Source organism: Boleophthalmus pectinirostris, unplaced genomic scaffold, assembly GCF_026225935.1.
Source record: "Boleophthalmus pectinirostris isolate CB_2022bp ecotype Guang Dong unplaced genomic scaffold, ASM2622593v1 HiC_scaffold_22, whole genome shotgun sequence".
Taxonomy (NCBI): Eukaryota; Metazoa; Chordata; class Actinopteri; order Gobiiformes; family Gobiidae; genus Boleophthalmus; species Boleophthalmus pectinirostris.
The window spans coordinates 40,427,439-40,440,331 of NW_026571190.1; the positions used below are offsets into that span (position 1 = coordinate 40,427,439).

At 44.4% G+C, this 12,893-nt stretch overlaps 1 protein-coding gene across 1 annotated transcript in view; it reads right to left on the bottom strand.

Annotated features, from left to right (window-relative positions):
* Positions 1–6,897: 6,897 nt before the first annotated feature.
* The window catches only part of LOC110170931 (UTP--glucose-1-phosphate uridylyltransferase-like), a 38,782-nt gene continuing 32,786 nt past the window's right edge, over positions 6,898–12,893 (bottom strand). Inside the window, exon 7 of the mRNA XM_055158518.1 lies at positions 6,898–6,957. Within this exon, the coding sequence (XP_055014493.1) occupies positions 6,898–6,957 (60 nt within the window). The remainder of the gene's footprint in view (positions 6,958–12,893) is intronic.

A 12,893-nucleotide genomic window follows, 5' to 3' on the forward strand; every position in this document is an offset into this window, starting at 1 on the left:
CGAAAAAATATGGTAACATGATGTAAAAACAAGTATTTAAAGCAAACATATTACACATACATTCGTAGAAACCGTCTGACCTCGCAGTGTTGAAATTCGTTCGCTCGACAGTAGGCAGGTACGTTTTTTATTTAACCAATTGCTGCTGTTTGGTCGTGACATATGTAATGCTCCGCTGATGAGGATAACTGGTATATTAACCTTTTCCCAAATCCCGTAGGAAGAAGGACAACAACGTCTGTCCCCTTGATAAAATTCACCAAACATTCTCTTTGTTCCGGCTTTAAATCCTTGATCTCGGGAATTGTTGACAACACAGAATATATGTCTCTTCGCTGATTGGCTGGTGCCCGAACTCACACTTCCAGGGTTTTTGCGAACCGTCTAAACCAGGGGTGTCAAAGTCATTTTGGTCCGGGGGTCGTATCCAACCGACTTTGGTCCCAAAGGGGCCGGATCAGAAAACTCATGTCATATAAACCCCAAAAATAACAAAAAGTTCAAATATTTGTGCAGAGAAACACAAATCTATTACAGAAATCTTTTTTAATTGATGAACTGTTTTTTTTATAAAATATAATATTATGAACAACCTGAAACTTTAAGAAAAATGTAATTTCAACACAAAGTTTTAATAACATGAACTTGTTTGCAAACAGAAATAAGTCAGTTTTTGTTGTAAAATCCTGCACTCGGCTCCACTTTTCTCATGTTGGACATTTTTCTGATGAGGGTGTCACGGTCAACAGTCAAAACGATCGTCCTTTAAGAGCGTTTGGAAAGAGACAAGTCTTCATTTGTGCTGCTCTGGTGGGAGGGGCCACGTACAGAGACGCTGGAGACGCTGCTGTGATAAACACCACAGAAAATTACCAGTATTTTAATAAAAAATATAATTTAAAATATTTTAGTAGAAAATCAGCCGAGGGCCAGATTAAAGGTCTTGGAGGGCCGGATCTGGCCCCCGGGCCGTATGTTTGACACCCGTGGTCTAGTGTATTCTGATTCCTGATCTATTCTCTGGAGAGAAATGAAATTGAGCAGAGACATGGCTAGGAAAGACCAGCAACCGCGTTCTAAATAATAACCTGAACCGAGCAATTACTTCCTTGTATGTGACACACGTTGAGGTAATGCCTTAACTGTTACCTAGCAACCGTAAAGTTAACAAGGGTCACATACATAACACCTTTATTTTCTTAATGAAGGATTAATCTAAAGATCTCCAAGCTGTTAGCGGCCCCCGGCTCTCCACCCCCGTCTGAGCCGCTCGCCGAGGGGTTCATGAATTATCCGTACTGTGCAGAATAACAAACACGTGATGAATTACACGCCTGTTACCATGGTAAACATATCATTATCTTGACGACTAACTTTAAATGAATAGCTGTTTATGTTTTATGGTCCCCTAACTGTTTATATCTGAGGATGTAGCTCTTATATTTACTCCACGGCGGCGAAAATGAGCAGCTCTCTGGGATTTTCGCTTAGTTAGAGGAGTTTACCGCAGAAAAAGGCTGAAAACCAACTGAGCTTAATCTGTCAGAAAAACGTTCCTTGTGCATCAATTGTGTGTGTATTTAAGATTTAATATTCAGTGTTGATGATACAGACGGAGGGATTCTGGAATTTTCAGCCCTGAATGATTGAATCTTCGGTTTGTTTCATAAAGAAGGAGGAAAATAACAAAAGCACGACAGCAGCGATAAGTTTTAAGAAGGATGTGAAAAGGTTTGTAAGGCTTCGTTCAGACTGCAGGGCTTAACGCTCAATTCCGATTTTTTTGTGAAATCCGATGTTTTTGCGAGGTCGTTCACATTTCCAATTAAATGCGACTTGTGTTCGATCCCCTGTGTGAACATTAAACGGCCCGAAAGTGTCTCACATGTGACACTGGAGACACAATGACGTCAACCGCAGCGAGGTTTACGGAAGTTGTCCAAACATCGAGCACCTGGAGATTTTAAAGTTTCTTTTGTACCAGAGCCAGAACTTGAACAACATACTTGTTTTAAGGAGGAGACTGAGAAGGAGAAGGACGAGGTTTTTGGTCGTGGTGTTTTGTGGGGCAGCGGCAGCGACGTCCGTTGAAAGGAACGTGTGGATGTGGAGACGGAGCCAAGAGTGGTGAGTGGTGATGTGCTTCACTTCAGTGACACGGAGTTCATTAACAATTTTCGCCGACTTCAGCGCAGAATAGTGACGTTTGTGTCATGTTGATAACTTGTAGGTGAATGTGCTTTGGCCGTTCAGACTGAAGTCGCATGTCAAAAGATCAGATATGTATCGGTTTCAGGAGCACATATCCAAGTGTCCTGAGTCACATTTGAAAAAATCTGATCTGTGCCATCTGTGTCATTAAAAGATCGGATACAGGTCACATAGAAGCCAAAAAATCGGATTTGGATCACTTCAGGCTGCAGTCTGAACGCAGCCTAACTGTCCTGTCAGAGAAAAGTGTATAGAGCTCTGGATCCCACATGATTCACGGTGGGCGCGCCGCCATTTTGGCAGTAAAAATGGATAGCGCCACCGCCGAAGCTTTCAAGCCATCAGAGACTCAGCTCACTTTAAATCACAAGACATGGAGCTTTATATCAAAAACTTAAATCGATTAAACATTACCGACCCGTATAATGCCCCCGGGTGCTTTTTAAAAAATATTTCCGCTGAAGAAGATCTGCAGGACACCGGCAAGAAAACAAAACTGGTTTGATTGTCGTGCCTCTGTTTCCCGGTAGAACAGCGACACCTCTAATTATCAACACCGATGTTCCTGTTAAGACCTCGGGCCGTCCTCATCTCAAGTGTCATCATGAACTCATAAAACAGCAACGTGTAGAACTTTGTACAAACTCACCGCATCAGCCCGGAGCAGAAGATCTGAGGTCGGGAAACAGCAGCAACAGCGATAAAGAGGAACTCACCACAGCTCAGACCCTCAGGACGGGGCTGGGCTCTGGTCCTTGGTCTGGTTCTCCGAGCGCGTTGGTCAGATGGTCCAGAGGCTCCGTCCTCCATGTGCTGGTTCCAGACGGGGGCGAGCAAGACCAGTGCTCGATGGACTGAGTCCGAGCGGTTCCGTGTCATCGTCTGTGCGGGAAAAGCGAGAATGTGCTGTGGACTACAGGTCCGGACGGGCTGCTCCAGTCTTTCGTGCTCAAGGGCTTCGGGCTTTTAAGAACAATGACGTCAGCTGAAAGTCGCCTATTGCGCTGGAGTCGTACAGCGAGACTCAGCCGATCTGCCGATTACTGCCAAAATGGTGACACCTAGTGCGTGACGAGCCGGTGTGACGAGCTCTATAAAGTTTGTGCTGAGGGGTTTTACAGACTTAAAACAGTTGGAATAATTGTAAAATATTGTTAGATATTGCTGTATTTTGACAGTCCGTGACTTTTGATGATATAATATTACAGTAGTGACCATATTTCCGTTTGTGAAAACCTGGATACCTTGGGATGGGGGGGGGGATCGGGCAATTGCCGCGTTTAACTCCGTGAGGTGCGGAGCTGAGCCGGTCCTTTCTCCTGTGGTCACCTTCAAACCCGTCCTGACGGTGAGTCCTGTTTCAGTTCTGGTTTAGTCCTGTTTTAGTCCTGTTTTAGTCCTAGTTCAGTCGTGGTTTAGTCCTCGTCTTCAGTCCTGGAATCAGTTCTGGGTTAGTCCTGGTGTAGGCAGAGTAAAAGTTTGATATAATCTCGGGTTAACGGGCAGGTGCGGTCCTGTACGGGCAGGTGCGGTGTTGTACTGGGGGTCTCCAAAAAATGGACCCGTGCAGGACTCTGCGCTGTTGGGCTCCATTACGAAATAAATGAATCTTCAGTTTGTTACATAAAGAAGGAGGAAAATAACAAAAGGACGACAGCAGCAATAAGTTTTAAGAAGGAAGTAAAAAGGGTTGCACCTGTCGATCCTGTCTGAGAAACGTTTGTGCTGAGGGGTTTTACAGCCTTAAAACAGACATAATATTTGTAAAATATAAAGTTGATACTTCGTGGATTTCACCTGTCGCCTGTTATTTTTAGAACGTAACCCCCGCGATAAACGAGGGACACTGAACTCTCACCTCACGGAAAACGGAGAATTTCTTGTACAAGTCATCGTTAAATGCACATTTGCGTTTTGGCGTGTTGCAGACTGACCGACTGTTTGTGTCTCGCTCCTTCTGAGTCACAGACGCTACGAGAGACGCTCAGTTTAATGCCCCAATGAACGGTCATGAAAACCCGGACATTTGCATCACTTTAAAAAAAAAAAAAAAAATCCGTACGCCCAGGACAGGACGCAAAATACGGGCATGTCCGGGGAAAAACGGACGTTTGGTCACCCTACATTACAGTATTTCAGTTGTTACATCTCTAGTTTTTGGTGAAGTAACAGCACTCTTTAAAAACGCTCAAAAGAGTAATTTTTTGCGTAATACAGGAGCTGAAATGAAAACAGTAGAACATGGTTTAAAAGTAAAAACAGAACAATTAGCCTCACTTGTCCTTATGTGGTCTGATAATACGTCAGGAGTAAAGCGGCGGCGTGTTTTCCCGCGCTCCATCTCGCTGTAATTGGCCTGTTTCTGGAGCCTAATGTTTCTGGAGCCTAATGTTTCTGCTCCTTTTTTTTAATTTGTGGAGTTTTAATTAAGAAAGGCGGCTCTTACATAAGACTGGAGGGAGAGGAAATGGTTTGGTACAAATGAACAAGGAGCGGGATGATAACTGCAGCCTGCCTTTTATTACCCCCACCACATCGTCACGGTAACCACGGGCTTTATGGAGGAACATTATTTCACATTAACTCAAATCAGAGGCGCATTACAGACTCCAGACGCCGTAACTGCCCGGGTTACTCACAGCAAATAAACACCGTCTGATCATTGTGATGTTGGAATGATGTTTGTAAAAGATTCTGCTCGAGTGTTTACGTCGATCAGACACTGACGCTTTTCCTGGAGATGTGGAGCTAACCGGAGGAACTGCTCGGATCTGAAGCTCTGTTACTGACTAGACTTTAATCTGAGCTTTGTTTTAACACAATCTGACCAGAAAAAAAAAAAAGATTACAGTCGTTTGTCACTCGCATCATTTTATTGAAAATCAATCTAAAAAACACGACCATGAACACTCGGACTGACCACAGCCTCCTGGAAATGTGTTATTTAAATCCATTTTGTATTTTTTGTTTAGTTTTCAGACTATTTTAACTCTTTCCCCGTTGGACGCCGACTAGGAACATCCCATATAAATATGACGAGGGCTCCACATAGAGCAGGGGTCGGGAACCTTTTTGACTCAGAGCCATGAAAGCAAAATATTTGGAAATGTTATTTCAGTGAGAGCCATTTAATATATTTTAAGACTGAATTTAACTAAATGTGAATATAATAAGGCTCTGAATTTATTCTTTTAATAAATATTCTTTATATATCTAACTATATCTATATATATATAGACAGATAGACAGGGTCAGACCGATGTTCCCAATGTTCCTCCAATTGCGAAAGGAATATGTTCCCTGTTAACACCGCGGGCCGTCCTCATCTCAACTTATCACCACGAACTCATAAAACAGCAGCATGTAGAACTTTGTACGAAACTCACCGCACATCAGCTCAGAGCAGAAGCTTTGAGTTCGGGCAACAGCTAAACACACGGGGAGCAGTCACAGCTCCTCAAGACGGGGCTGGGGTCCAGTGTTTGGTCAGATCGGTCCGGAGGCTCCATCCTCCAGGCCCTGGGTCCAGACGGGGGCGAGCAAGACCAGTGCGCAAATCGACCGCAGCTGATTCCAAGGTGGTGCAAAAGATCCGGACAGAAGAGTGAATCTCGTTTGGATCATTATATGTTGTTCTGAGCGGTCCGTCCACACACGTGTTTTTTTGGGGGTTTTTTTCCCCGGGGAAAGTGCTTCAGGTGGAGGCACTGGACACCACCAGCGCTTCAGTTCATCTGCATTTGCACACAGCTGATGGATCATATCCATGACCAGAGATGAACAAGGACTCGGAGGTCAGTGATTTTGCCATTTCTTTAACAGATCTGTGGAGAAGCGAGCCGCTCACTAATGCACGTTGTTCAAGGTATTTGTGAGTAATACTTAAAACTGTAATGAAATAAATGCTACAGGTTTGAGTCTAATCCAGGTGCTCCCAGAGTCTTGGTGTAGTTGTGACGGCGCTCGATGGCGTATTTATGTGGGTTGATGTATGTTACGGCCCCAGGCCTTAGTTGTAATATTTCTGCAGAGTCTCTTGATTCCTGCTGCAGGAGTCCTGGTCTGTGATTGGTGGGGCAAGTTGACGCCCACTTCACCTGCAGCCACCTCCCCCTATTTAAGGAGATTGACCAGCACCTGTTCGGGGCTGCTGGCCTTGGTGGCCAGTTTGCCATTTTGGTTTTGTGTTTGTGTGTCAGTCTAGTTCTGTTTTGTGCCTTTTTTGATTTGGTCACTCGATTCTGTTTGTGGGTTTATGTGGTTTAATTTGGGGAACTTGTGTTTAGTTTAGTGTGTGTCCCTAAGTTTTACCACTCGTTTTTGTGTAAGCCTGCGTGACCCCTTTTCTGGCACAAAACTCTGTTTATTCTGTTGTTCTGTTTCTTAGTTTAGGTTGTTTTCTGTATATTTTTAGTGTTTTGTTAATTTACCTTTACATTCCTGTTAATTAAACATTACTTAATTTATTCCATTTTACATCTTGGTTTTATTTTTGTTACTTCCCTCACCCCAAACGAGCTGGGTCGTAACAAAGTAAATGAAAACTTTTTTGAAAACGATGCTGTCTGTTCATTTGGAAAACGGAGGGAGGGAAATATTCATTTCTCAAAATACCCGGTTATGTGTAAACGTAGCCTAAAACAAGTGAGAATATTTGATGTTTTACCTGTGAGCCAGATCCAATCATCAAAAGAGCCACACCTGGCTCGCGAGCCATAGGTTCCCGACCCCTGCCATAGAGCGTAACTGCATAAAAGAACACAGACTTCCATAAGTGATTATAAATGATTTTCACACTCATGAACTTTACTGAAACACAGACATATTTGTATCTCTGGAAACTTTAAACTCTGAACTCTTCATTTCTGGATGTTTAAATGTGATTCAGTTCATTTACAGGTTTATAACAGCTCACTGAACATGAGAGTTTACCTGCTCAGGTGCAAAATAAATTAAAAAAAAACTACATTCAGCATCTGATATCTGCATGTTCTGAGAACTATATTCATTTAAAAAAAAAAGTAAAAATATATTTAAACAGGTTTCATAGTGCACACCTGTTTTTACCTGTTGTTCACCTGTCTGGACCTACTTCATTTTTTCCATTTAACTTATTCAACTCATTTAGCTTAAAATAATAAAATAATAAAACTCTTCCCTGTCAAGTTTTCAGTTTATTTTCTCATCTTGTGTAAGAATTCTGTGGAAAAAAAAACCTGAAATATTTCAAAGGACTCGTCTGAGGAACGTCCAGATTTCGGGGCAGTTTTGGTTCATAATCGAGTATAAATTCCCCGGTTGTTTGTTTGGATATCGCAGGACTCCGCTTTTGTGTTTTCTGTCGCCGTGGTAACCGCTGAACCTCCCACCACGCGCAGAACCCCCCTTCAGACGTCCACGCTCCGGGGAGAGTCCACAGTGTAAATAATTCTGTAAATAAAGAAGAAAAGCGACATGAAAAAAGTGCGGACAAACTTTTATTCTGGTTCTGTCGTGTTTCTCTTGAAAAACTTTTCAGACGTCAGACGAGTTCAGGACCTGATCCACGTTCTGGAGCCAAGAAGAGACGGAACCTCCTCTCATACCTCCACCTGCTCTTCTCTCTCTCCTCCTCTCTCTCCTCCTTTCTCTTTCCATCTCTCTCATCCTCCTCCTCTCTTACTCTCTCGTCCTCTCACTCTTCTCCTCTCTCCCTCTTCTCTTTCTCTCTCCTCTCTTCTTTCTCTCTCCCTCCTCTCACTCTCTTCTTTCTCACTCTCTCCTCCTTTCTCTACTCCTCTAGCTCCTCCTCTCTTTTCCTCTCTCTCTTGCTTCCTCTCTCTGTAGTCTTTTCTCTCTTCTCCTCTCTCTCTCTCTTTCTCTCCTCTCCTGTTCTCACTCTCCTCCTCTCTATCTCCTTCTCTCTCTCTCTAGTCCGCTTTCTCTCTCTTCTCCTCTCTCACTCTCCTCTCTTTCTTCTGCCAATCTTCTCTCTCTCTCTCTCCTCTCTCTCGCTCCTCTCTATCTCTCTCCCCTCTTTTCTCGTCTCCTCTCTCTCCCCCTCTTCTCTCACTCTCCTCCTCTCTCTCCAGCCCTCGCTCTCCTCTCTATCTTTCTTTCCTCCTTCGCTCTCTCTCTTCCTCCTCCTCCTCTCACTCTCTCATCTTCTCACTCTCCTCTCTTCTCTCTCTCCTCTTCTCTCTCATCCTCTCTCTCGTCCTCTCACTCTTCTCCTCTCTCCCTCTTCTCTTTCTCTCTCCCTCCTCTCACTCTCCTCTAGCTCCTCCTCTCTTTTCCTCTCTCTCTTGCTTCCTCTCTGTAGTCTTTTCTTTCTTCTCCTCTCTCTCTCTCTTTCTCTCCTCTCCTGTTCTCACTCTCCTCCTCTCTATCTCCTTCTCTCTCTCTCTAGTCCACTTTCTCTCTCTTCTCCTCTCTCCCTCTCCTCTCTTTCTTCTGCCAATCTTCTCTCTCTCTCTCCTCTCTATCTCTCTCCCCTCTTTTCTCTTCTCCTCTCTCTCCCTGCTCTTCTCACTCTCCGCTCTTTCTCTCTTCCTCCTATCTCTCTCCTCTCACTCTTTTTCCCCTCTCTCATTCTTTCTCTTTCCATCTCTCTCTCTCCTCTCTCTTTCTCTACTCCTCTTTGTCTCTTCCTCTCTCTCTCTCCTCCTTCTCTTTCTTGTCCTCCACTATCTCTCACTCTCTCTCTCTCTCCCCCCTCTTCTCACTCTCCTCCTCTCTCTCCTCTCTATCTTTCTTTCCTCCTTCGCTCTCTAGTCCTCTCTCTCTCTCATCATCTTATTCTCCTCTTTCTCTCTCCTCCTCTCACTCTTTTTCCCCTCTCTCATTCTTTCTCTTTCCATCTCTCTCTTTCTCTCTCCCTCCTCTCTCTGTCTCTACTCCTCTTTGTCTCTTCCTCTCTCTCTCCTCCACTATCTCTCACTCTCTCTCTCTCTCCCCCCTCTTCTCACTCTCCTCCTCTCTCTATCTTTCTTTCCTCCTTCGCTCTCTAGTCCTCTCTCTCTCTCATCATCTTAGTCTCCTCTTTCTCTCTCCCCTCTTCTCTCTCTCTTTCTCTCTCCAATTCGTCCACACCCTTTTCACTCTGAACCCCTCTTCTCTCTCTCTCCCTCCTTTCTCGTTCCCTCTCTCCTTGTGTGTGTGTGTGTGTGTGTGTGTGTGTGTGTGTGTGTGAGTGCGGGGGCGAGCTGCTGCTGCTGCTGCTGCTGCTGCTGCTACGTGACAGGACTGAGAAAACAGACAGAAAACCTACAGCCAATAAGAGAGAGAGAGAGAGAAGGAGGAGAGAGAGAGAGAGGAGAGAGAGAAGGAGGAGAGGAGAGAGAAAAGGGGAAGAGAGGAGGGAGTTGAGGACACAGAGAGGGAGGAAGAGAGAAGATAAAGGGGAGAAGGAGGTAAGAAAAAGGAAGTGAGAGATGCAGAGAGAGGAAGACGGAGCGAGGGAGGGAAGAGAGAGAGAAGAGAAGAGGAGAGAGAGAGAGAGAGAGAGAGGGAAACTGAGATGAACGGAGGAGTCCCCCTGAGTGCACGTGCAGCTCTGGGACGAGGAGCTCGAACCTCAAACGTTTGTCTCTCTGTCCTCCGGGTTTTACAGCCGCATGTTTCTTCATTCATTCATTCATTCGTCAAGCCCCAAGTGACGGGTCGGATCTGCGGAGAGGCGAGTCCGCTCACCGTGACAACGTTCCATGATTTACTCTGGATCAAGAGAAAGAAAAGAGAGAGAAGAAAGAAAGAAAGAAAATGACGTGATGTGAGAGATTTAATGAGAAACGAGAAGGATGTGCACGAGAGGACGACTGAACGCGACGGAACGAAATGGAATGAAATGCAACGGAACGCAACAAAACGCAACTGAACACAACAGAAACACAACAGAACGCAACGAAACACAACGGAACGAAATGCAATGAAACGCAACGAAGAAATGCAATGAACGAACAAAACGAAAATGAACAATGCAACTGAAACAAACGAAACGCAACGAAAAGGAAAAAAAACTGGAACGCAACTGAACACAACAAAACACAACGAACGCAACAGAACACAACTGAACGCAACAGAACACAACTGAATGAAACGCAACAGAACAACAACGCAACGAAACACAACGGAATGAAATGCAACTGAACACAACTGAACACAACGGAATGAAACGCAACAGAACACAACTGAACGCAACGAAACACAACGGAACGAAATGCGACGAAACGCAACAGAACGAAACGCAATGGAATGAAACGCAACGGAATGAAACGCAACTGAACACAACGAAAAGCAACAGAACGCAACGAAACAAACGAAATGAACTGAACAACAACGAACGCAACAAAACGAAACAACGAAACGCAATGAACAAACGAAATGAAACGCAACGGAATGAAACGCAACTGAACACAACGAAATGCAACAGAACGCAACTGAACACAACGAAAAACGAAACGCAACAGAACACAACAGAAACGAAACGCAATGGAATGAAACGCAACTGAACACAAACAAAACAATGAACGAAACGCAACGGAATGAAACGCAACTGAACACAACGAAATGCAACAAACATGCAACTGAACACAACTGAACAATGTGCAACAGAACAAAACGCAACGGAACGAAATGGAACTAAACGCAACTGAACACAACTGAACACAACTGATGCAACTGTGTGTTGTATGCGGTGTGTGCGGTATGTGTAGTGTGATGTGTCCGTTGTGTGTGTTGTGTGTGCAGTGTATGTAGTGTGTGTGTGTAGTGTGCGTTGTGTGTAGTGTCTGTGTTGTATGTGTGTGTGTGTGTGTGTGTGTGTGTGTGTGTGTGTGTGTGTGTGTGTGTGTGTGTGTGTGTGTGTGTGTGTGTGTGTGTGTGTGTGTGTGTGTGTGTGTGTGTGTGTGTGTGTGTGTGTGTAGCACATAAATCCATAATAAAACATTTACACTGGTGATGTACTTGAAACACGTCGATATAAAACCGGAGTCAGTCCTGAGTGACACTAAACAGTAACAGACTGATGTATTTTACAGACGAGTTTTGAGGATTTACACTTTTATTCTGATTCTTCAGTGAGACTCGGGTGAAAAGTCGAACATGACGAGTCTCCAACCTGTGGCTCTGGACAAACCAGCAGCTCTCCACCCCCTTCCACACAGTTCTATGTGTTGTGCTGAATAAGTACAATTTTATTCATTGTCATTGTAAATCTATAATTTTAATGCTCAGTTTTGCTGTAATAAATGAAGAATAGTTTATATTTTACAGGCGTCTAACTGTCCCAGTCTGAGGCTGTGGCTCTTATATTTACTACATTTCTCACAGTTGTTAAAATAAGCAGCTCTTTGGTATTTTTGTTTTGTTGCAGGTTGCTCTGCTCACCAGAGGAAAAAGGTTGGAGCCTCTTGCTGAACACCCACAGTAAACCCCCACAGAGACGCCTGCAGGGGGCGCCTGTGCACACTGTGTGCACCTTAAATGTCCCCAATGAATCTAAATGAATGTCCCCAGTGAAGCTGGAGGAGGGACAAGGTGATTAAATGATCACATCTTTATGCAGCGCTTCTCCACCTTCAAGGCACTCAAACACTTTACAAAGAGGAACCATTCACACAGTCACACACACACTCACCTCACCCCTACACACACCAGTGTGTGTGCACCTGCATCTGACCTGTTACAGGTCGGATAAATCAATGAGAAGAGATAAAGTGAGCGCAGGTGAGTCAGGTCCCGTCACAGGCTCATCTGAAACTGATTCTGTCGCTCTGATCAACAAACAAGGCACAGGCACAAAGAGGACAACTTTAGTCCTTCTGCAATTATCATCAAATGAAAACAGAGATGAGAAAAAGACACTCAGTGTCTTGTGAGGAGCAGACGGGTTGTGAAAAGTTTTAAAGCTACGCAACTGTACAAACAATTCTCCAGTGTGAACGAGACACAGATCAGACACACAAACATAGAGCAAAAACAAAACTCCTCACCTGAACCGAGACGTCCAGAGCACATACACACTGTGAGCACATACACACTGTGAGCACATACACACTGTGAGCACATACACACTGTGAGCACATACACACTGCGAGCACATACACACTGTGAGCACATACACACTGCGAGCACATACACACTGCGAGCACATACACACTGCGAGCACATACACACTGTGAGCACATACACACTGCGAGCACATACACACTGTGTGAGGAGACATCCAGAGTGCTCCTCACTCCATGATCCAGGTGCTTTAGTCCAAAACTGCAGTAAAAGCTTCTGTGTGCACGGTGTCCTGTGAGTGTGTGAGTGTGTGAGTGTGTGAGTGTGTGAGTGTGTGTAAGACACTCACAGGACGTGTGTGTGTTTGGGTCCCAGTATTTGACTTTTGCTCAGAGCCACATACACATGACTTAGTTCACAGTAGAATAGTAAAGTTCTGGGCGTGTGCACGGAGTCCTTATTAAAATGTAAAATGCTGCAGTGACCTGAGTCGTCGTGTGCTGTGATCCATCATACTACAGTATTACAATACTGCACATACAATACTGCAGTTACTGCGACCGCCCTGATCACAGATGAACTTTTTACTACAGATTTACTGAAGATAATTCCACCACTATAACCTGAAGAGCATCACATTACAATAAAAGTCAAGTTTATTTGTACATCACAACTCGTACAAAGTAAATCAAAGT